This window comes from Oncorhynchus clarkii, chromosome 1 (genome assembly GCF_045791955.1).
Source record: "Oncorhynchus clarkii lewisi isolate Uvic-CL-2024 chromosome 1, UVic_Ocla_1.0, whole genome shotgun sequence".
NCBI classification, from domain to species: Eukaryota; Metazoa; Chordata; class Actinopteri; order Salmoniformes; family Salmonidae; genus Oncorhynchus; species Oncorhynchus clarkii.
The window spans coordinates 54,997,044-55,022,045 of NC_092147.1; the positions used below are offsets into that span (position 1 = coordinate 54,997,044).

Sequence of the window (25,002 nt, forward strand, 5' to 3'; positions counted from 1 at the left end):
TGCCAGTTGGTCAGCACATGCCCGGAGCACACGTCCTGTTAATCCATCTGGCCCCGCAGCCTTGTGAATGTTGACCTGTTTAAAGGTCTTACTCACATCGGCTATGGAACAGCTGATGCTCTCATGCATGCCTCAGTGTTGCTTGCCTCGAAGCGAGCATAGAAGTGATTTAGCTCGTCTGGTAGGCTCGTGTCACTGGGCAGCTCGCTGCTGTGCTTCCCTTTGTAGTCTGTAATAGTTTGCAAGCCCTGCCACATCCGACGAGCGTCGGAGCCGGTGTAGTATGATTCAATCTTAGCCCTGTATTGATGCTTTGCCTGTTTGATGGTCGTCGCAGGGTATAGCGGGATTTCTTGTAAGCTTCCGGGTTAGAGTCCAGCACCTTGTAAGCGGCAGCTCTACCCTTTAGCTCAGTGTGAATGTTGCCTGTAATCCATGGCTTCTGGTTGGGGTATGTACGTACAGTCACTGTGGGGACGACGTCCTCAATGCACTTATTGAGAAAGCCAGTGACTGATGTGGTGTATTCCTCAATGTCATCGGAAGAATCCCGGAACATGTTCCTGTCTGTGATAGTTTAGCATCTGCTTCATTCTTCCTGCTTTATTTTTTGCTTGTAAGCAGGAATCAGGAGGATAGAGTTGTGGTCGGATTTACCAAATGGAGGACGAGGGAGAGCTCTGTACGCATCTCTGTGTGTGGAGTACAGGTGATCTAGAATGTTTTACCCTCTGGTTGCACATTTAACATGTTGATAGAGATTTGGTAGAACTGATTTAAGTTTCCCTGCATTAAAGTCTCCGGCCACTAGGAGCGCCGCCTCTGGGTGAGTGATTTCCTGTTTGCTTATTTCCTTATACAGCTGGCTGAGTGCGGTCTTAGTGCCGGCATCTGTCTGTGGTGGTAAATTAACAGCCACGAAAAGTATAGCTGAGTACTCTCTAGGCAAGTAGTGTGGCCTGCAGTTTATCATAATATACTCTACTTCAGGCGAGCAAAATCTAGAGACTTCCTTAGATTTCATGCACCAGCTGTTGTTTACAAATATGCACAGACCGCACCCCCCCCCCCCCCCCCCCCGGTCTTAGCGGAGTGTGTTGTTCTATGCTCCTCGTCATTCAGCCACGACCCCGTGAAACATAGGATATTACATTTTTTGATCTCCCGTTGGTAGGATATTTGTGATCGTACCTCGTCTAGTTTATTGTCCAATGATTGCATGTTGTCGAGTAATATTGACGGTAACGGCAGCTTTCCTAGTTGCCTTCTGCGGGTCCGGACGAGGCATCCGGCTCTTCTTCCTCTGTGTCGCTTCCTTTTGCGAATAATTGGGATGTCTGCCCTGTGGGGTGTTTGGAGAATATCGTGTGAGTCCTGCTTGCTGCTGATGTTTTGTTGAAAAAATCTTTGTCTAATCCGAGGTGAGTGATCACTGTCCTGATATCTAGAAGCTCTTTTCTGCCGTAAGATATGGTTGCAGAAACATTATTGTCACGACTTCTACCGAAGTCGTTGCCTCTCCTTGTTCGGGCGGTGTTCGGCGTTCGACGTCACCGGTCTTCTAGCCATCATTGATCCATTTTTCATTTTCCATTGGTTTTGTCTTGTCTTCCCACACACCTGTTTTCAATCCCATTCATTACCTGTTGTGTATTTAACCCTCTGTTTCCACTCATGTCTTTGTCAGAGATTGTTTTATTGTCAGTGTTGTTTATTTTGTTGTGTTGGTGCGCGTCGGGTCCTCGTACCCATGTTTGTTCATGTCTGTACTTTTAGTGTTATGGAGCATGTTCCATGGACATTTATTAAAAGACTCCATTTACACTCCATTTTGACTCTCCTGTGCCTGACTTCCCTGCCACCTATACACACGGCGCTGACAGAATCTCTGACCAAAACATATTAAGTCAGCAGGAGAGGACACTACGCTCATGGAGGTGGAGGAACGTGTCCGGGAACAAGCGGAGGCGATTGACTGTTTGAGCACTGTAATGGATCACATTGTCCAGAATATGGATCGCTGGGAGAGACAGGGAGTTTCTTCAGCGCAACCACCACTACAACCGGAATCTCCCTTGAACGCTTTTTCCCCTCCGGAACCGAAGATCCATTTATCCCTACCCACGGGATACAGCGAAGATACTGTCAGCTGCCAGGGTTTCCTCCTTAAGCTGAACTTGTATCTGGCCACGGTCTCCCCAGTACCATCTGACCGTGAGAAGAGTTGCGCCCTCGTCTCATGCCTCACCGGGAAAGCCCTGGAATGGGCCAGCGCTGTGTGTAGAGAGGAGGATACGGCGTTGGACCATTTTGAGGAGTTCACCCGCCATTTCCGGATAGTATTCGACCATCCACCCGAAGGCAAAGCGGCGGGTGAGCGCCTCTATCATCTGAGGCAGGAGACGAGGAGTGCACAGGAGTTTGTTTTGGAGTTTAGGACCTTGGCTGCCAGCGCTGGACGGAGCAACAGGGCCCTGATCGACAATTACCGTTGTAGTCTACGCGAGGACGTCCGTCGGGAGCTGGCCTGTAGAGACACCACCCTCACCTTCGACCAGCTGGTGGACATGTCCATCAGGCTGGACAACATGCTGGCTACTCGTGGACGTCTAGATCGGGGTCTGGTTGTTCCATCCTCCCGCACCCTCTCTCCCGAACCTATGGAATTGGGAGGGATGGTGCGCAGGGAGACCGGAGGGGGTTCCCGCTCGAGCACCATTCATGGTCGCAGAGGGCACACTGCTGGTCGGTGCTGGGTTGGTTCCTCTGGGAATAGAGAAGGCAGGCAGGCAGGGCAGTCTGGCATCACCCCAGGTGAGTAGGCACCATTCTCATCCAGAGTCCTCTGTTGCACTAATGTTTGTCTCGGTCTCTTTTCCTGATTTTTCCTTGCTTTCCCAGTATAAGGCGCTAGTAGATTTAGGTGCGGCTGGGAATTTATTTAATAAAAGTTTAGCTCATAGTTTAGGGATCTCTATTGTTTCTGTGGATATGCCTTTCCCTATTCATGCCTTAGATAGTCGACCATTAGGGTCAGGGTTTATCAGGGAGGTAACCGCACCTTTGTGTATGATAACGCAGGAGGGTCACAAGGAGAAGATTAGTCTTTTACCTATTGATTCTCCTGCGTATTCTGTGGTGTTAGGCCTACCCTGGTTAGCTTGTCATAACCCCACTGTTTCTTGGCCACTGAGGGCTCTCACGGGGTGGTCGCGAGAGTGCTCAGGTAGGTGTTTAGGGGTTTCCGTTGGTGCTACTACGGTGGAAAGTCCAGACCAGGTCTCCACCGTGCGCATTCCCCCCGAATATGCCGATTTGGCTCTCGCCTTCTGTAAAAAGAAGGCGACTCAATTACCACCCCATCGACGGGGGGATTGTGCGATAGATCTCCTGCATATCCCAGGAGTCACGTGTATCCCCTGTCGCAAGCGGAGACGGTGGCTATGGAGACATATGTCTCTGAATCCCTGCATTCAGCCATCCATTTCACCCGTCTCTTCGAGTTTCTTTTTTGTGAAAAAGAAAGATGGTGGTTTACGCCCGTGCATTGATTATCGAGGTCTAAATAAAATCACAGTGAAATATAGTTACCCGCTACCTCTGATAAATACGGTTATTGAGTTAATGCACGGGGCACGCTTTTTCACAAAATTGGATCTCAGGAGTGCGTACAATCTGGTGCGTATTCGGAAGGGTGATGATTGGAAGACGGCATTTAGCACCACCTCAGGTCATTATGAGTACCTTGTCATGCCATATGGGTTGATGAATGCTCCATCAGTTTTCCAATCATTTGTAGATGAGATCTTCAGGGACCTGCACAGGCAGGGTGTATTGGTGTATATCGATGATATTCTGATATACTCCGCTACACGCGCCGAGCATGTGTCCCTGGTGCGCAGGGTGCTTGGTCGCCTGTTGGAGCATGATCTTTATGTCAAGGCTGAGAAATGCTTGTTCTTCCAACAATCCATCTCCTTCCTAGGGCATCGGATTTCCACTTCAGGAGTAGAGATGGAGAGTGACCGCATTACAGGCGTGCGTAATTGGCCGACTTCAACCACGGTAAAGGAGGTGCAGCGTTTTTTAGGGTTTGCCAATTACTACCGGAGGTTTATCCAGGGTTTTGGTCAGGTGGCTGCTCCCATTACCTCACTGCTAAAGGGGGGCCCGGTGCGCTTGCAGTGGTCGGCTGAGGCGAACAGGGCTTTTGGACACCTGAAGACTCTGTTTACCTCGGTGCCTGTGTTGGCTCATCCGGATCCCGCTTTGCCATTCATAGTAGAGGTGGACGCATCCGAAGCTGGGATAGGAGCAGTGCTCTCTCAGCGTTCGGGTACGCCACTGAAGCTTCGCCCCTGTGCTTTCTTTTTGAAGAAGCTCAGCCCGGCGGAGCGAAACTATGATGTGGGGAACCGAGAGCTGTTAGCTGACGTAGAAGCCTTGAAGGCGTGGAGGCATTGGCTTGAGGGGGCTAAACACCCTTTTCTCATCTGGACTGACCACCGCAATCTGGAGTACATCCGGCAGGCGAAGAGACTGAATCATCGCCAGGCAAGGTGGGCCATGTTTTTCACTCATTTTGTGTTTACTCTTTCTTACAGACCAGGCTCCCAGAAAGTTAAGGCAGACGCATTGTCTCGGCTGTATGACACAGAGGAGCGGTCCATGGATCCCACTCCCATACTCCCAGCTTCGTGTTTGGTGGCGCCATTAGTGTGGGAGCTGGACGCGGACATTGAGCGGGCGTCACGTGCAGAGCCCTCTCCCCCTGAGTGTCCAGCTGGTCGTCTGTATGTTCCGTCTGCTGTCCGCGACCGATTGATCTATTGGGCTCACACGTCACCCTCCTCTGGTCATCCTGGGATAGGTCGGACGATGCGCTGTCTTCATGGAAGGTACTGGTGGCCCACTTTAGCTATGGACGTGAGGATTTATGTTTCCTCCTGCTCGGTGTGCGCCCAGTGCAAGGCTCCTAGACACCTGCCCAGAGGTAAGCTACAACCTCTACCCGTTCCTCAACGGCCGTGGTCGCACCTGTCGGTGGATTTTTTGACTGATCTTCCACCTTCACAGGGTTACACCACGATCCTGGTCGTTGTGGATCGGTTTTCAAAGTCCTGTCGTCTCCTCCCTTTGCCCGGTCTCCCTACGGCCTTACAAACTGCAGAGGCCCTGTTTACACATGTTTTCCGGCACTATGGGGTGCCTGAGGATAAAGTGTCTGATCGGGGTCCCCAGTTCACATCAAGGGTCTGGAAGGCGTTCATGGAGCGTCTGGGGATCTCGGTTAGTCTTACCTCAGGTTTTCACCCCGAGAGTAATGGACAGGTGGAGAGAGTTAACCAGGATGTGGGTAGGTTTCTGCGGTCTTATTGCCAGGATCGGCCGAGGGAGTGGGCGAAGTTCGTGCCCTGGGCAGAGATGGCTCAGAACTCGCTACAACACTCCTCCACTAACCTTACCCCTTTTCAATGTGTATTAGGCTATCATCCGGTTCTGGCTCCTTGGCATCAGAGCCAGACCGAGGCTCCTGCGGTGGACAATTGGTTTCGGCGCGCTGAGGAATCCTGGGAGGCAGCCCACGTCCACCTTCAGCGCGCCATAAGGCGCCAGAAAAGTGGTGCAGACCGTCGCCGCAGTGAGGCCCCGGTGTTCGCACCAGGGGACAGGGTCTGGCTCTCGACCCGAAACCTGCCCCTCCGCCTGCTCTGCTGGAAGCTGGGTCCGCAGTTTGTGGGGCCGTTTAAAGTCCTGAGGAGAGTGAACGAGGTATGTTATAGGTTACAACTGCCCACTAATTACCGTATTAACCCATCGTTCCATGTGTCTCTCCTCAGGCCGGTCATGGCTGGCCCGCTCCAGGAGGCTGAAGTACGTGATGTTCCTCCGCCTCCTCTAGACATCGAGGGGGTCCCGGCGTACTCTGTTAGATCCATTTTGGATTTGAGACGTTGGGCGAGGGGCCTTCAGTACCTCGTGGACTGGGAGGGGTACGGGCCGGAGGAGAGATGCTCGGTTCCGGTGGAGGACGTGTTAGATCCTTTCATGTTATCAGAATTCCACCGTCTCCATCCGGATCGCCCTGCACCTCGCGCTCCAGGTCGTCCCCGAGGGAGGGGTGTACTGTCACGACTTCTGCCGAAGTCGTTGCCCCTCCTTGTTCGGGCGGTGCTCGGCATTCGACGTTACCGGTCTTCTAGCCATCATTGATCAATTTTTCATTTTCCATTGGTTTTGTCTTGTCTTCCCACACACCTGTTTTCAATCCCATTCATTACCTGTTGTGTATTTAACCCTCTGTTTCCCCTCATGTCTTTGTCAGAGATTGTTTTATTGTCAGTGTTGTTTATTTTGTTGTGTTGGTGTGCGTCGTGTCCTCGTACCCATGTTTGTTCATGTCTGTACTTTTAGTGTTATGGAGCATGTTCCGTGGACATTTATTAAAAGACTCCATTTACACTCCATTTCGACTCTCCTGCGCCTGACTTCCCTGCCACCTTTTTGGGGCTCCTGAACTATTACGGAAAGTTTGTGGCAAAGTTGTCCACATTGTTGCATCTGCTTCACCAACTGCTGCAGGCCGATACAAAGTGGAATTGGTCCCCACAATGCGAAGAAGCATTCGAGACTTGCAAACAGCATCTGCTAAAGAGCAAGTGGCTTGCCCACTACAACACAGAGATGAAGCTGAGACTCGCGCGTGATGCATCTCCATACGGAGTAGGAGCCGTCATCTCACATGTTCTACCATCAGGTGAAGAACACCCAATTGCATTTGCATCACGGACTCTGTCACCAAGTGAGAAAAAGTATGCTCAAATTGAGAAGGAAGCCCTGAGCATAATATTCGGAGTGAAGAAGTTTCACAAATACCTCTACGGAAGGAAGTTCCAACAGCTGACAGATCACAAGCCTCGGTTGGCCATCCTTGGACTAAAATCAGCTATACCAACCCTTGCTCATTGACGAACTGCCCATATCTGCTTCAGACATAGCAGAGGAAACAAGGAAACACCCAGTGCTTTCCAAAGTCTTGGACTTAACATTAAGCGATTGGCCAACCTTCATAAATGACGATAACCTTCGTCCATTCATCGACAAGAAAGACCAGTTGTCCACTGATCAAGGATGTGTTCTGTGGGGATCAAGGGTGGTGGTACCTCACAAATTCCAGAGGAGACTGCTATCTGACCTGCATGAGGGACATCCAAGGATCACTCGAATGAAAGCACTCGCTCGCAGTTATCTGTGGTGGCCTGGACTGGATCAGTACATTCAACAGCATGTAGGCCACTGCTCACCTTGTGAAGCTGATCGCAACAAGCCTGCTGCTGTACCTCTTCATCCATGGTCCTGGGCTGCTACACCTTGGGAACGCGTTCATGTGGATTACGCCGATGTACATCGATGTACATTCCAAGTGGATGGAAGTGTTCCCTACTCAACTGACCACAGCTGAGAAGACCATCAATCGTCTCAGAAACCTGTTCTCATCCTTTGGACTAGTCAAGGAGCTCGTTTCGGACTATGGCCCTCCTTTCACGTCAAACGATTTTGAAATGTTTCTTAAGAGCAACAGAGTAAGGCACATCCTGTCACCACCTTACCATTCGGCATCAAACGGAGCAGCCGAGAGAGCCGTGCAAACCTTTAAGAAGGCCTGGACTAGACTCGAAGTTCAGTCTGTGCCCAACCACCAAAGGCTTCCCCTGTTCCTGTTTTCTTACTGTAACACACCACACACAGTAAGGGAATGTACACCAGCTGAACTGTTTCTGAAACGCCAACCACGTACCCGCCTGACATTGTTGAAACCAGACTTGTCAAGCACTGTGGCAAAGCACCAGCTACAGCAGAAGAAAGCTCATGACAGACACTCAAAGACTGTCAGAGAATTCACAGAGGGAGAGAGGGTGATGGTACGTAATTTCAGACACCCCAAGCACCTGTGGAACTCAGGTGTGATCTTGCAATGCAGAGGACCTTTGACTTACCAAGTCCAAATTGGTCATCGCCAGGTCAACGTTCATGTGGATCATCTGCTATGGTCCAACGCCCCAGCAGAGACATGCCGAGAGAACAAGAACAATAACGACCCCCAGGACTATTCTCCTGACTGGACGTACGGTAGAGACAGAGCCTGACCTTCCACCTGAACCTGGCCCACCACCGGAAGCCCAGGAGGAGCGGAGATATCCTATTCGACAGCGAAGGGCACCTCAAAAGCTTGACCTGTGAGTTGAGCTGGTTAAGGAGGTAACAGACAGTAAAACAAACAAACACAAAAATATGTCCTCGATAAAAGGAAAGAAAAAGGACATTACCTGGGTTAGTTATTAGGACACAAACTCCATCTTCGGGGCAGAATAATTCCCTGGATTTGGGCTGGGCTCTGAAAAGTCTGTTTCAACCCAGTAGTTGAAAAATGTTTAAGAATGCATTGTTCAGATATTGCATTAGTAGTTCCCTAACCTCTATGGGGGAGGTGTGTAGTATCTGGGATCTACATCTGTTTATATTAGTTACTATGCTGTTACTAAGCAGTAATGTATTACGGCGGTGTTACATTACTACACCTAATAGGAAATGCACATGCGCACTAGGGTGCCGGGAACTGTAGAGCACGAGGGGTTTTTCACTAAACGAAAACTAACTGTACTCCCGTCTCCTGCCTGGTCATTTCTCCACAACACAAATATTATACCCTAGAGCGATAATACCACCGCAAGTGCTTGCTTTTTATCGTCCAGATTAGTGACCCGTGTCCAGGATCCCAAGTTAATTTTTCCAACTTTCATACAACCTCTTCTTATCGAACCGAGGTGGCACATTGTCGTTATTAGCCATCTTCTGCTACCAATGTTAACTCGAAATGACACAACGACAAGGTTCCAGTTTAACAATTTTTACTAAACCTTATTAGCACACTACATGGTTGCCATTGCACTCAGGCCAGGTTCATGAACAACGAGACTCCTGCGCAGGTGCACTAATAACAGATTTATAGCCCCGTAATAACATAAATATATGGATACTTAAATCATGAACTTAACAAGAAGCATGTCCACTATTATTGTCATACATGGCCCTGTTCTGATACTGTCAACATGCACACTTCCCTCCCTGCTACCTTGACGGAATCACTGCTCTAACATGGCTTGATAGGTGAATGCAAGTGATTCATTGATTATATTTCCAAATTTCACAGAACCAGTCATGTCATATCAGTGATACTTTCAAAGATTGCTGCATTTAAAAAAGTATCCACTCAGTTCCAATATGTTCCCCCTGTCTATCGATGACTGACCACTTAGGGAGGAGAAACAATCCCCATAGTGCTAATGTTAATCTATTTAGTTTTTTCAGCCCTGCAATGTGTAGACCAGGGGTGGGAAATTCCAGTCCTCGAGGGCCTGATTGGTGTCACAGTTTTGCAGCAGTGCCAGCTAACACACCTGACTCCAATAATCACATAATCATGATCTTCAGTTTAGAATAAAATGCAGTTTAGAATGCAATTTGATTAATCAGCTGTGTTTGCTAGGGATGGAGAAAAAGTGTGACACCAATTAGGCCCTCGAGGACTGGAGTTGCCCAACCCTGGTGTAGACCATGGAAGGCCCCAAGGTTTGGAATGCAGCCACTGTGACTTAAATTAATCTATTGTACTGTTGAATAGTCACAGTAGACTAGTAGAGTGTACTGTAGGTCCCACTTAGGGCATTGGCGGTCAAGAAATGTTGTCAGCCTGTGATTGTCAAGCAAATAACTGCCGGTCTCACGGTAATTGACTGGTAATTTACATCTTCTGGCTTCCACGGCATACCCTACAAGCCACCAATGCAGACATTTGGAACATCTACATTTTAAAAAGTCTAATAAATCTATTTAATATAGCTTACACCATCACAATAAATCCATTATTTAATTTAGACAGATCTAAAGAAACATGATATGAAGAAAATGTAGTCTATTTCAGAAGAATAGAATAGCAAACTGTTGTCCTTTTGTTAGGTCCTGATCTGACTATGCCATATGGCTTTGGGCTACACTAGTTCATTTAGCAGACAAGATTTGCTTAAAATTCCTTGTCATTATTTTATATTATTTTATTTTATAGTATGAAGAATACAGTTGAACATATCTGAATAAAATAAAAAGGAAATTTTCTCCAAATGATTTCCGAGAGTGTGCGCACATGCGGCTATTCTGTGTTGAGCAGTTAACGAAGAAACAGAAGTCCTCTGTACTTAATTTTGAGTTATTTATGTAACATTAGTTGTGATGCAAATGTTAGACTATTTGTTTTGATTTTTAAAACATTCTAAGGCTGCTTGATGCGACTAAATGTTCCAAACATACTCTGAGACAGTTGTGGGATGCGATAGATCCCAAATGAATACAACCACTCGCATCAAAAAAACTTTTAAAAGCAATGAGGCTGATGCAACAGATCAGAACTTAAAATGTTGATAAACTCTTAGGCTATCTCTTCACATTATAAGCGCAGCAATACACACACGGCAGTAGGCTATAAGCGCGAATGTTCTAAAATGCAATCAATTAGTGGGAAAACACCATTCTCAAAGTTGACCGCAAATGCGATTATGCATGTAAGGGAACACCCCCCTGAAATGGACAAAAATGAATGGGAAGTCATTGGCACTGGACAAACCATATACACGGTGTCCAATACCACTCAATTTAGGCGTTGTTTCGTTCAAAGTTGATTGCAAATGCCATATGGCAAATGCCAGGTGTAACACTTTAAAAATCCAACAGGTGGCGAGTGCGCTCCACTGTGGTTTTTCATATTGCAAATGCAACACAAGTCAACATCCAAAAGTAAAATTTTGAAAAAGTGAAAAAAAAACAACAACCTAGCAACCCCTTTAAAAAAGTGCTTTCTGGACCGTTTTTCAAAATTCTTTTGATTTTTGTGACAATTACACATGTATAAGAACTGTATCAACATACTTTAGTCATATTTTATTATCATATTTTTTTTAAAACTTGTGCATAAGGCATATGTTTACTCCATTTTGCAATATGATTTCATAGGAAGTCAAAAGTCAAAAGTCAAAAATAGCAAAATTTTTGAAACAACTTCACACACCCTTAAAAAAAAGCTTTCTGGAACGTTTTTCGAAATTGTTTCGAATTTTGTGTCAATTACACACGTATAAGAACTGTATCAACATACTTTAGTCATATTTTATTATCATCATTTTTTTTTTATGTACTTGTGCATTTAAGGTTTTGTCCATTTGCAATAAGATTTCATAGGAAGTCAAAAGTCGAAAATGTGAACTTTTTAAAAAAAACTTATCACCCCCTTAAAAAAGTGCTTTCTGGACCGTTTTTTGAAATTCTTTCAGTTTTTGTCAATTAATCATGTGTAAGAACTGTAAAATATACTTTTGTCAACTTTTATTATCATATTTTTTTTTTACACGTGCATTTGCAATATGTTTCAATGGGCATTTACCATCATGAATTTGACATGCTCAAAAATACTGCAGAAATGCAAAATTGAAATGCAAAAGTTCTCTCACTGTCACCCAAAAGCAAATGACATTGAGCGCCAGGCTTCATTTGGGGCCTACTTTTTTTCAAGGTCGCTGCACTCAGAGCGAGCTACGGTCAAGCGGGGCGTCTCGTTGAACTTGGCACAGTCTGGAGACTATGGTGATGCATTTTGGTGATGGTCCCTCTCCGTTTAAACATATTGCAAATGTACAAAAGTCAACTAGCAAGTCAGTGTCCATCAGTCAATTAGATGTCATTCTGACACCAAACTGATACCAATTGACACCAAACCCACTTTTTCCGACTCATTTAGAAGCCAACCATCACATATTTCAGAGCAGGCCCATAATTCAAAGCGCCTTCAGTATAAAACATAATAAAAACGTAAAACACATAGTTAGGTTCTAGCTGCGGGTCCAGTTCGGACATAATGTGTAGGCCTATGTGAGGCGACCCCGAATCCCGAGTTTCGGCTCGATAGGTCCTTCGGTGCCCGAGCAAGACCCTAATTGGTGCTTGAAAACCCACTTTTTTCCATGCCTTGCTACGGGGTCCTTGAATGAGCTAATCACACATATGACATTTCGGAAAGATCTGACTTTTTTAACCCTTCGAAACAGCCCCTGAGACACCAATGATGGCACTTCCGGTTGGCACAGGAAGCTATAAGTAAACACATATCCTCATTGGGGTATGCTTTTACAGAAACCTGAGTTTTAAGTCTTTACGTTAAGAACTGACTGATTTACACAGGGTTAAATGCACTATTTCTATCAAACTGCAGGTAGGGTATGGATATACACTTTTAGGGTGAATTTAATCACTTCTGGTTGCTCCAGGAAGCTTAGAATCAACACAGGTAGACCTCATAGTGGCCTGATGGACTGTCATCGAAGACAGGTTCATACGGCATTCATAACCCACATAGGCTTCAGGTTGAATTTAGGGGTGCAGGCAATGTATTCCTATGGGGAGAGAAGTCATTGTAATCTGTGAGTACAAAAAACCCTGATTTACTGTTAAGGGTTAATGCCACACGGTCAAGGTTAGGCTTGCACAGATCGGGAGGACCTCAGGAACGTACCTGAGGTCGAATTGTGCTTCTCACCCTAACGGTTCTCTCACTGTCACCCAAAAGCAAACAACATTTAGGGCCAGGCTTCATTTTGGGCCTACTTTTTTTCACGGTCGCTGCACTCAGAGAGAGCTGCGGTCAAGCGGGGCATCTCGTTGAACTCGGCACGGCCTAGAGAATATGGAAATGCCATTGCAGGCTCTGTGTGTCTTTAAGCACCTCACTTTGTCACTCCATCCTTGCTGTGTGTATGTGTGTGTGTGTGTGTGTGTGTGTGTGTGTGTGTGTGTGTGTGTGTGTGTGTGTGTGTGTGTGTGTGTGTGTGTGAGAGAGAGAGAGAGAGAGCTTTTCTTTGACATCTGTTGGGAGAAATGACTGACTTACAGTTCATGGGTGTTCCCTAATCACACATTGATTAGCTCTGACCTTTTTAACCCTTGGAAACAGCACCTATGACACCATTTTAAGGCACATCCGGTTTACACAGGAAGCTGAAAGTGAACACATATCCTCCTTGGGGTAGGCAATTATAGAATTTTGAGTTTTACGTCTTTATGTTAAGAAATTACTTAATTACTTAGTTTAGTGAGTGTATGTTATTTCAGAAAATCACAGAAAATCACAGAAATCTCGCAGAGCTCCGCAGCACACTTCGTATGAACACCCTGCAACTGGATCTGTAACTGTTTAAAAAAAAACAACGATTTTTGAACATCACCAATTTGACATTGTACGATTTCTCTTAAAAGACGATAGATAAATGTCTGGTTCTTTTTTTATTGACACCGTAGGTTCCTTTACTTTGACGTGAAGCAGAAAAATTATTGCTCTATTTTAATTTTGGACCTTTAATCCCAGAAAAATGGCCATAACTCAAAAACCGTTGAGGCCTAGACGCCATCTTGTTCGGGGCCAATTGCCCATTATGCCAAACCTACGCTCACCAAGTTTCGTCTTTTCCGTTTTGGAGATAAGGCCACGTCGTGATTCGTGGTGTTTTGTACATTTGCAATATGATTCCATTCGCCCTCTTGTGGGATTTATCGGGACAGCGGAGAAATGACCAAAATTGTATTATTTTATAAAACGGAAACCGATTGTCCGAGAGAGTTCATTTGATGACTTCCGGCCCTGCCGCATTGCTCGACGCCGTCCGCAAATTTTACAAACGTTTTCGGACGTCTGGTAAGGGACCGTACATTTGCAATATGAACTTTCTCACTAACCATATGGCGAATGTCAAAATGTTCCCTTAAGGTATGCAATGCTTTATTATAAAGGTAATTTTATGGTGAAAATGATCTCCCCCAACCTTGAAACTCACACACTGCCTATGTATGCCAGTTAGGCTCTACATCGGTTGTAAAGCAGATTAATGTGCTTAATTTTAAGAAGTTATTTGGCCACTTTATTTATGATACAAACCTTATAAATATATAGGCCTATTGGCTAGGCTACAACGTGTGACTACAATTTGAAAAAGTAGAGAAAAAAAGGCATGCACTGTTTCTTGCCATCAAATCAAACTTTATTTGTCACATGCGCCGAATACAACAAGTGTAGACTTTACTATGAAATGCTTACTTACAAGCCCTTAACCCAACAGTACAGTTCAAGAAGAGTTAAGAAAATGTTTACCAAGTACACTAAAATAAAAATCAATAATAAACAGTAACACAATAAGAATAACAATAACGAGGCTATATACAGGGGGCACCGGTACCGAGTCAGTGTGCTGTGGTACAGGTTAGTTGAGGTAATTTGTACATTTAGGTGGGTGTGAAGTGACTATGCATAAACAGCAAGTAGCAGCAGTGAGGGGGGGCCCGCCTTTTCCTGTAGTCCACCATCAGCTCCTTTGTCTTGCTCACATTGAGTTCTCTGACCTCCTCCCTATAGGCCGTCTCATCGTTGTCGGTGATCAGGCCGACCACTGTTGTGTCGTCACCAAACCTAATGATGGTGTTGGAGTCATGTTTGGCCACACAGTCGTGGGTGAACAGGGAATACAGGAGGGGCCTAACTACACACCCCTGAGGGGCCCCAGTGTTAAGTGTCAGCGTGGCAGACGTGTTGTTGTCTACTCTTACCACCTGGGGACGGCCCGTCAGGAAGTCCAGGATCCAGTTGCAGAGGGAGGTGTTTAGTACCAGAGTCCTTAGCTTAGTGATGAGCTTCGTGGGCACTATGGTGTTGAATGCTGAGCTGTAGTCAATTAACAACATTCTCACCTTTTGTCCATGTGAGAGAGGGCAGTGTGGAGTGTGCTTGAGATTGCGTCATCTGTGGATCTGTTGGGGCGTTATGCAAATTGGAGTGGGTCTAGGGTGTCCTGGAGGATGCTGTTGATGTGAGCCATGACCAGCCTTTCAAAGCACTTCATGGCTACCGACGTGAGTGGCATGGGGCGGAAATCATTTAGGCAGGTTACCTTCGCTTCCTTGGGCACAGGGATATGGTGGTCTGCTTGAAACATGCAGGTATTATAGACTCGGTCAGGGAGAGGTTGAAAATGTCAGTGAAGACACTTGACAGTGTACACGATGGGCATCATTCAGTGATAATACATAATTCACAAGTGAAAGGCTAATGTTATCACCCATCAGACTTTTCTTAATTCAAGTTTGTCTTTACATATACTAAATACTACTATATGTGTGAAATTAGTTTTGATTTAGAATGGACCATAATCATGTACCTGTCCTTGAAAAGGGTCAGGGGAAAAAATGTATGTCATCTATGTACTTAAATAGCGAATGGAGGACGCTTTTCCCATGATTCATTTTCATGCCAGCCAGGTAGGCTATACTCCTGTCGTAAAGTGAAGCAATTTGCTTAATATTAGCAAAGTTGAGGAATAAACATAGTAGGCCTAGATTATAGAAACCTGATGGGATCCTCCTCCTTTTTAATAAAGGCCACAATGTCATAGCCTATAGAAATGTTGCGCAACATGAGCTCATGGGCTCTCCTGAGTGTTTAATTTGATTTTCGAATGCATTTGCATTGATGTCAGAGTGATTAGAGGGGCAATAGAGTGCTGAGTACCAGGAAGTTATCAACTATGGTAGGCTACTAATGACCATCAGCGACATCAGAGCTTGACTAAACGGTCACGTTGAATTTGACTGCGGTCATGAATCATGACTGCCCGGTGACCATAACATCCCTAGGTCCCACGAGACTGGAGGGACTGAATCAGGTTGCCTCTCCCTTTATATGTTGCATAAGCCAATTACTCGCGGTGGTGTAGCTAGGACTTACACTGTGGTACCCGGAGCACAAAGGCGTCTATGCTGCAGGAAACAATGAGCTCTTCTTACTAAGGCAGCACTGTTACTGTTATGTAACCTTCAAATAGCATCACACACACAGACATGCTCTCTCTCTCGTGCTCTCGCTCTCTCAGATAAGCTTTATTAGCATGAATGATAAATGCCACTATTGCTAAAGAAAAGTTAGATAATGACAACAATAACAGTAAAAAATAAATAACAGTAATACTGATTACAGAAAGGGGAAAACATATATGTTCTCTCTTTGTCTCTCTCTGTCTCTCGCTCTCTTGCTCTCTCTCATACATACACACACACACAAGGCCCCACTTTCAAAGTGTGTCCAATAACTCAAATGCACAAATCACGTCATTATTACTTTGGAAACACAAAACACAGAAATCAAAGCCCCCTCTCCTCTCAGATGCCCCAGTGTTGGGTTTCTGCTAGGAAGGTCTACAACACTGTAAACAACCACGTCATTAACATTCCTGTATGGATACAAAGGTTGTATACATGGTAAGTGGCATTGCAGTCTTTGCGTCATTTGTACTCAAAAAGAACACATACTCTAACAAAACTGTTAACCCTAAGTATAGTGTAGTATGAGTATGAAACATGGAATTACTCTGAATGGTCAGTGAACAACATTTTACTGTACCTGTTTTGGTGCATTATGTCTTTGTTTAGAAGCAAAACTCTGAGTTGAGTTGATTATGAAATGATGGTAAGCCAGATATTGTGTTTTTATCCCAGCCGTTATCCAAGGCTTGTGACCAGACCGTCACATGCATGCAAGCCCCATGACCCGAGACGTTTTTCCGCTCTTTCTTCCAATATTCATTGTCGAACAGTAACAATCCTTTCTCTCTCTCTCCCTCCCGCTCCTCTTTTCTTTCAACCCTTACCTCTCCTTCTACTCCCCCTTACGCTGTTCTCTCTCTCCTCTCTCTCCTCTCTCTCTCTCTAATGAATTGAAATGGCATTATTTGAATGGAGAGTGTAACCACATACATTACCAAAGCAAACATAGAGGAACATATTAAATCAATGGTGATGGAAATAAGTAATAACACTGCCCCTCTCTCTACAGTTCAACACTGCCACTCCCCTGAAGACATTTTTGTTCTGCTGGGGACCCTATGGAGTTCTGGCCTTTTACGCTGCTGTTGAGAATGCCAACCTGGTCTCTCCCAAGATAAGGATGGTGAGGACAATACACATGTGTGCGTACACACACACCACACACACACATACACACACGCATCTCATCTAACAGTAGACCGCATATAGATTTCTCAAGGTCATATTACTTTGTCTGTGACAAAAGTCTTTGACACCATTTACCAAATACACAAACACTTTTGGTTTCTGTGTAATATAGTAGCCATTAATTGCACTGCTTGATGATCTAACTAATGGTCCTTTGGTCCCCAAAGGGGCCATTACACTACTTGTGTAGTGCAATGGCCCATGCAGCAATCAAGCTCACAACTCTGGTGTGCCAAATATCGTACTCCAACCAACTGAGTCAATCAAGCCCTCTATATATATCTGTATTTTATCAAACTTGCTGTACAGTACTTTGACACAAATGTGTACCACCTTTTTGAACTTGCTAGTACTGAGACATTGACATTGCTCTGTTTGGCTTTGTGTTTGTAGCTGGCTCCTATTCTGGCAAAGACCTCTCCCACCTTCAACGTTTTCCTATATGCCCTGGGCAATGAGAACTACAGAGGAGGCATCTGGCAGTTCCTTACTGGGGAAAAGATTGAAGAGCCTCAAATTGACAACAAGACCAAATAAACTAAGCATGCGACAATCACATAAACATGTTTTTTAATTTAACTAGGCAAGTCAGTTAAGAACAAATTCATATTTACAACGATGGCCTAGGAACAGTGGGTTAACTGCCTTGTTCAGGCAGAGGAGTTGATCTAGCACCGTTTTGGTTGCTGGCCCAACGCTCTAACCACTAGGCTACCTACCGCCCCAAACAAACTGTCCTTGTTGTTTTCTAACAGGTACGAACGTTGTCGTGGATTCATTCATGTCAATGGACCTGGACTTCACCTTATTGCATTTGTGTGTGTTTGTGTGCAAGTCAAATCAAATCAAATTTATTCATATAGCCCTTCGTACATCAACTGATATCTCAAAGTGCTGTACAGAAACCCAGCCTAAAACCCCAAACAGCAAGCAATGCAGGTGTAGAAGCAAGTGACATTTTAGTCAGGGGTTAACGTGGAGTGATATTGTGGTGTTTGTTGTGACATTGGGATGTATTTTATGTTCACATTGTCATGCCCTGATCTGTTTCACCTGTCCTTGTGATTGTCTCCACCCCCTCCAGGTGTCGCTTATTTTCCCCAGTGTATTTATCCCTTTGTTTCCTGTCTCTCTCTGCCAGTTCGTCTTGTATGTTTGTCAAGTCAAACAGTGTATTTTTCCCATTCTCCTTTTGCTATTCTCTTTTTGATAGTCTTCCGGGTTTTGACCCCTGACTGGACTACTTTCCCGCCTGCCTGATCATCCTGCCTGCCCTGACCTTGATTCTGCCAGCCCTTCGGTACTTTTTGAGCTCTGAAATGTTTTTGACCCTTTTGCCTTACCATTCTCTTGCCTTACCCTATTGGATTATTAAATATTGTAGGACTCCAACCATCTGCCTCCTGTGTATGCATCTGGGTCTCGCCTTGTGTCATGATACAGTGCCTTGCGAAAGTATTCGGCCCCCTTGAACTTTGCGACCTTTTGCCACATTTCATGCTTCAAACATAAAGATATAAAACTGTATTTTTTTGTGAAGAATCAACAACAAGTGGGACACAATCATGAAGTGGAACGACATTTATTGGATATTTCTAATTTTTTTAACAAATCAAAAACTGATAAATTGGGCGTGCAAAATTATTCAGCCCCTTTACTTTCAGTGCAGCAAACTCTCTCCAGAAGTTCAGTGAGGATCTCTGAATGATCCAATGTTGACCTAAATGACCTAAATAATGATAAATACAATCCACCTATGTGTAATCAAGTCTCCGTATAAATGCACCTGCACTGTGATAGTCTCAGAGGTCCGTTAAAAGCGCAGAGAGCATCATGAAGAACAAGGAACACACCAGGCAGGTCCGAGATACTGTTGTGAAGAAGTTTAAAGCCGGATTTGGATACAAAAAGATTTACCAAGCTTTAAACATCCCAAGGAGCACTGTGCAAGCGATAATATTGAAATGGAAGGAGTATCAGACCACTGCAAATCTACCAAGACCTGGCCGTCCCTCTAAACTTTCAGCTCATACAAGGAGAAGACTGATCAGAGATGCAGCCAAGAGGCCCATGATCACTCTGGATGAACTGCAGAGATCTACAGCTGAGGTGGGAGACTCTGTCCATAGGACAACAATCAGTCGTATATTGCACAAATCTGGCCTTTATGGAAGAGTGGCAAGAAGAAAGCCATTTCTTAAAGATATCCATAAAAAATGTCATTTAAAGTTTGCTACAAGCCACCTGGGAGACACACCAAACATGTGGAAGAAGGTGCTCTGGTCAGATGAAACAAAAATTGAACTTTTTGGCAACAATGCAAAACGTTATGTTTGGCGTAAAAGCAACACAGCTCATCACCCTGAACACACCATCCCCACTGTCAAACATGGTGGTGGTAGCATCATGGTTTGGGCCTGCTGTTCTTCAGCAGGGACAGGGAAGATGGTTAAAATTGATGGGAAGATGGATGGAGCCAAATACAGGACCATTCTGGAAGAAAACCTGATGGAGTCTGCAAAAGACCTGAGACTGGGACGGAGATTTGTCTTCCAACAAGACAATGATCCAAAACATAAAGCTAAATCTACAATGGAATGGTTCAAAAATAAACATATCCAGGTGTTAGAATGGCCAAGTCAAAGTCCAGACCTGAATCCAATCGAGAATCTGTGGAAAGAACTGAAAACTGCTGTTCACAAATGCTCTCCATCCAACCTCACTGAGCTCGAGCTGTTTTGTAAGGAGGAATGGGAAAAAATGTCAGTCTCTCGATGTGCAAAACTGATAGAGACATACCCCAAGCGACTTACAGCTGTAATCGCAGCAAAAGGTGGCGCTACAAAGTATTAACTTAAGGGGGCTGAATAATTTTGCACGCCCAATTTTTCCGTTTTTGATTTGTTAAAAAAGTTTGAAATATCCAATAAATGTCGTTCCACTTCATGATTGTGTCCCACTTGTTGTTGATTCTTCACAAAAAAAATACAGTTTTATATCTTTATGTTTGAAGCCTGAAATGTGGCAAAAGGTCGCAAAGTTCAAGGGGGCCAAATACTTTCGCAAGGCACTGTACACACTCTAGTTTAGGATGGGCTGTTTGCAGTAGATACATCATGCCCACGGCTCCTATATTGTTCAATGTTGTGAAAATGTTAAGCTTTAAATGATAAGCAGTTTTTACAGTTATTACATTTCAAGCCTGTTGTCAGACTTGGGCAAAAAATACATTATTTTAAATTAGATATTAATATTTTATATTATTATATAAATTATTACTTCCTGTCCAGCTAAAATAGCCTACAACATATTTCATCTCCATTGACTGAAATAGATAATTTGGTAACACTTTACTTAAACTCTTGAAGCTAGGGGGCACTATTTTTATACTCGGAAAAATAATGTTCCCAAATTAAACAGCCTATTTCTCAGGACCAGATGCTACAATATGCATATAATTGACAGATTAGGATAGAAAACACTCTAAAGTTTCCAAAACGGTCAAAGTTTTGTCTGTGAGTTAAACAGAACTGATATTGCAGGCTAAAACCTGAGGAAATTCCAATCAGGAAGTGCCCCTGTTTTTGAAACCTCTCTGTTGTTATGCATCCCTATTGCCCATTTAAAGGGATATCAACCAGATTCAGGCTTTTATTATGAAGAATGAGCGTGAACGACCACATTGTGTAAGTGGATAGGTGGAGGCTCTCAGAGTGGATTGTGCGCAAAAGAGAAAGGCGGCCATTGTTACTCCTGGTCCTAGTGAAAACTACGGGAACGTTATTTTTCCAAAAATGAAAATACTGCCCCCTAGTCACAAAAGGCTAACTGGGAGTCTTGTGAGTGAAAACATCCAAAGATCATCAAAGGTAAACGATTAATTTGATTGCTTTTCTGATTTTCGTGACCAAGTTACCTGATGCTAAGTGTACTTATTGTTTTGTCGAGCGATCGATAAACTTACACAAACGCTTGTATTGCTTTCTCTGTAAAGCATAATTTCAAAATCTGAGACGACAGGTGGATTAACAAAAGGCTAAGCTGTGTTTTGCAATATTGCACTTGTGATTTCATGAATATGAATATTTTCTAGTAATATTATTTGACTGTGGCGCTGTGCTATTCAGCTTGCTGATGACAATTTTACCGGATCCGGGATGGGTGGTTCAGGGAGGTTAAGTCTGCAGGTATAATGATTAATTCTCATCCAGTTTAAATAGCCTAGAACATATTTCCTCTCCATGGAATAAAATAGATAATTTTGTAACACTTTACTTTAGTCTTCTGCTGTAATGCTTCACCACTTGTTATGAGCATGTACAAGCCTTTATGATGTCTTATTATAAGACTTATAATACATTATGTCGCTGTTATTTATTCATTTTGTTTGCCGGCACTGTTTATATTTTGGTGCAGAAATGCCACAATACTTTTGCGATAATATTCTATACGAATTGCAGGAACTCAAGCAGTAAAACATTTGAGGTGCCGGTACTTAACCAGTGAGCTCCTGCCCAAGCACTGATTATAATGGTTCATACTGTACATGGGTATAACAACTCTTGCTACAACAATACATTATAACCACATCAAAGAGCATCATACTTGCTGGCTTTAAGCAGAGTGTTACCAATTTTTCATTCGTCAAACATGACGAATTGCATTGAATTTGCATTCCTTTGAAGCTGGATAAGTTAATGTAAAGAGTAGACATTGCCAGTCAGAAATCCCTTATTAGCTCTAGTCCCAATGTAGCTCTATAATGGTCATCCATATATTGGGAATTCCAATCTTGCTTTGTAGGCTATAAGGGGCAAAGGTCCTGGTTGAGCTACCAAGCAGTAAAGCAGCAACACTCGGTAATCCTACCAACAATGGTGCTTTCCATGAAAAAAAAATCCCACCAGCCACCTTGATATCATAAGAAAGAAAGAGATTTATTGTACGTCCTCTTCTCACCTCCAGGCTTAGTTTCAAAGACAAATAGAAGTCTTTGTTTTGTTATCACATCATTCATTTTAGAAAGTAAACTACTAAAATAGAAATACAGATTTTAATTGTTGATATGTTATAACTGTTTACACAAGTTATAACTGGTCAGTGAATGTAAGCAATCACCTTCATTAGGATGTGCCAAATGTGGCATTAGACAATCACACATGGATTGATTAAGGTGATGTTACTGAGATGATGTTCCTTGACATTAATTGATTTGAATTAAAGAGCAAAAGTTAGTGTTTGAGACCCATTCATTCCACCTAACTCTTAGATGTGTACTGTATGTATGATTCAGGTTACGTGGAGAGTACAGTACAGTATGGCAACCAGCTTTGGTTAATATGTGTTGCCTCTTCAACATGATTACCTCAATACTGTAGTAAAATGGCACAGTAGTTTTCAGTGTTACTTAGGTGTCATTGTAAGATCATGTTGGACAATGGGAACGTAGAAACAAAGAAACGTATAACAAAACTGATTATCATATATTCAATATACCGTTACTGATGGTTGATGCTCGGAAAAGTAAGAATGCACACAATACTTTCATAGGAAATATAAAATAGTATGGGAGATCAGATAGCTACAATAACGAATAACAATGATGAGGTAATAAGTTGATTCTATTGATACAGTGGTAACACTTTTCTTAAAGCCTGCTTTATAACATACTATAAGCATGTAAGCCTTTCTAATTTCTTATAATATTATATTTTTATATTGATAAAAAAAATGTGTGTTTAATAGTTAAGATTATTATTTGATGAAAGGACATTATATGGGATCATATGTGTTTATGGCAGGTCTTACAATTAATTGATAATGCCCTCTAAGCTGGTTTTTGGAGGATATATTGGCACGGGTGTTGTTAAACCTGAGATGAAGTTGTGCCAATATATCCTCCAAACACTGGCCTCGAGGGCATTATCACTTTTAAACAACTGGTTTCCAACAAATTCAAATAATAATTGACATATTTTAAATTGGAACATATTTCATCCTATCACAAGATATAGTCCCGATACAAGTCTAGCGTTGTTACCCATGCTGCCTGGTCGTTCATTATATCAGTTAGGCTGCTAGAGGTGAACCAGTCATGAAGTGTTTTTGTTCTATATCTACAAACGTTCGCTCAAAATGTATCTTTATCATGCTGGCTGGCAAAGTTCTTATTCCTTGCTTGCTATCGGCACAGTCACGTCAAACAGCCAGAATAATAGAAAAGTAGCTGCATTTGCACGTGACATTTATTTTGATAAGCCTACATCCATAAAATGAACTAGTGATGTGCGATTTTGCCTGGCATAGATATTTCCATCATTTAACGGCAGCTCTTATCCAGAGCAACTTACAACAGAGTTCATACATTTTTCATGCTGGTCACCAGTGGGAGTTAAACCCCTAATCTGACTGTAAGGGGTGTTCAACTGGCGGCAGAAAAGTCAGACGCAGGAGAGAAATAACTGGGTTTCCAACAGAGCAGTTTATAAAAACAAAAACACCGGAAAACATAATAATAAAAATCTATGGGTTAACATAACCTGACGCACACCAGTACAGACGTACACAAACACTTACAATAAACAATCTCCAACAAGGACATGCGGGGAAACAGAGGGCGCACAACATATAATTGATGGGATTGGAACCAGGTGTGATGGAAGACAAGACAAAACCAATGGCAAATTAAAAATGGATCAGTGATGGCTAGAAGGTCGGTGACATCGAACACCGCCCGAACAAGGAGAGGGACTGACTTTGGTGCAAGTCGTGACAGTACCCCACCCTGACGCGCGGCTCTAGCTGCGCGTCGGCACCGACCTTGGGGACGACCCGGAGGGCGAGGCAAAGGGCAATCCGGTTGGAGACTGTGAAAATCTCGCAGCATAGAAGGATCCAACAAGTCCTCCACCAGGACCCAGCATCTCTCCACCGAACCATACCCCTCCCTGTCCATGAGGTACTGAAGGCCCCTCGCCCGACGTCTCAAATCCAGTATGGAACGAACAGAGTACACCGGGGCCCCCTCGATGTCCAGAGGGGGCGAAGGAACCTCCCGCACCTCAGACTCCTAGAGTGGGCCAGCCACCACCGGCCTGAGGAGAGACACATGGAACGAGGGGTTAATGCGGTATTCGGGGGGAAGCTGTAACCTACCTCGTTCACTCTCCTCAGGACTTTAAATGGCCCCACAAACCACGGACCCAGCTTCCGACAGGGCAGGCGGAGGTGCAGGTTTCGGGTCGAGAGCCAGACCCTGTCCCCCGGTGCGAACACCGAACACACTGCTGAAGATGGACATGGGCGGCGTCCCATGTCTCCTCCACGTGCCGGAATAGTCGTCCACCGCAGGAGCCTCGGTCTGACTCTGATGCCAAGGAGCCAGAACTGGCTGATACCCCAATACACACTGGAAGGGAGAAAGGTTAGTGGAAGAGTGGCGGAGCGTGTTCTGGACCATCTCTGCCCAGGGCACAAACGCTACCCACTCCCCCGGCCGGTCCAGGCAATAAGACCTCAGAAACCTACTCACATCCTGGTTAACTCCTTCCACCTGCCCGTTACTCTCGGGGTGAAAACCTGAGGTAAGGCTGACCGAGACCCCAGACGTTCCAAGAATGCCCTCCAGACCCTCGACGTGAACTGGAAACCCAGATCAGACACTATATCCTCAGGCACCCTGTAGTGCCGGAAGACGTGTGTAAATAGAGCCTCCGCAGTCTGTAGAGCTGTAGGTAGACCGGGCAAAGGGAGGAGACGACAGGGCTTAGAAAAATGATCCACAATGACCATGATTGTGGTGTTACCCTGTGAAGGAGGAAGATCAGTCAGGAAATCCACCGACAGGTA

The 25,002-nt window shown here is 44.4% G+C and overlaps 1 protein-coding gene across 1 annotated transcript in view; it reads left to right on the plus strand.

Annotated features, from left to right (window-relative positions):
• LOC139416603 (RPE-retinal G protein-coupled receptor-like) overlaps positions 1 to 18,546 on the plus strand; it is a 46,295-nt gene extending 27,749 nt beyond the window's left edge. Inside the window, exons 6-7 of the mRNA XM_071165472.1 lie at positions 16,976 to 17,089; positions 17,548 to 18,546. Of these exons, the coding sequence (XP_071021573.1) occupies positions 16,976 to 17,089; positions 17,548 to 17,691 (258 nt within the window). The 3' untranslated portion in view covers positions 17,692 to 18,546. The remainder of the gene's footprint in view (positions 1 to 16,975; positions 17,090 to 17,547) is intronic.
• Positions 18,547 to 25,002: the final 6,456 nt, after the last annotated feature.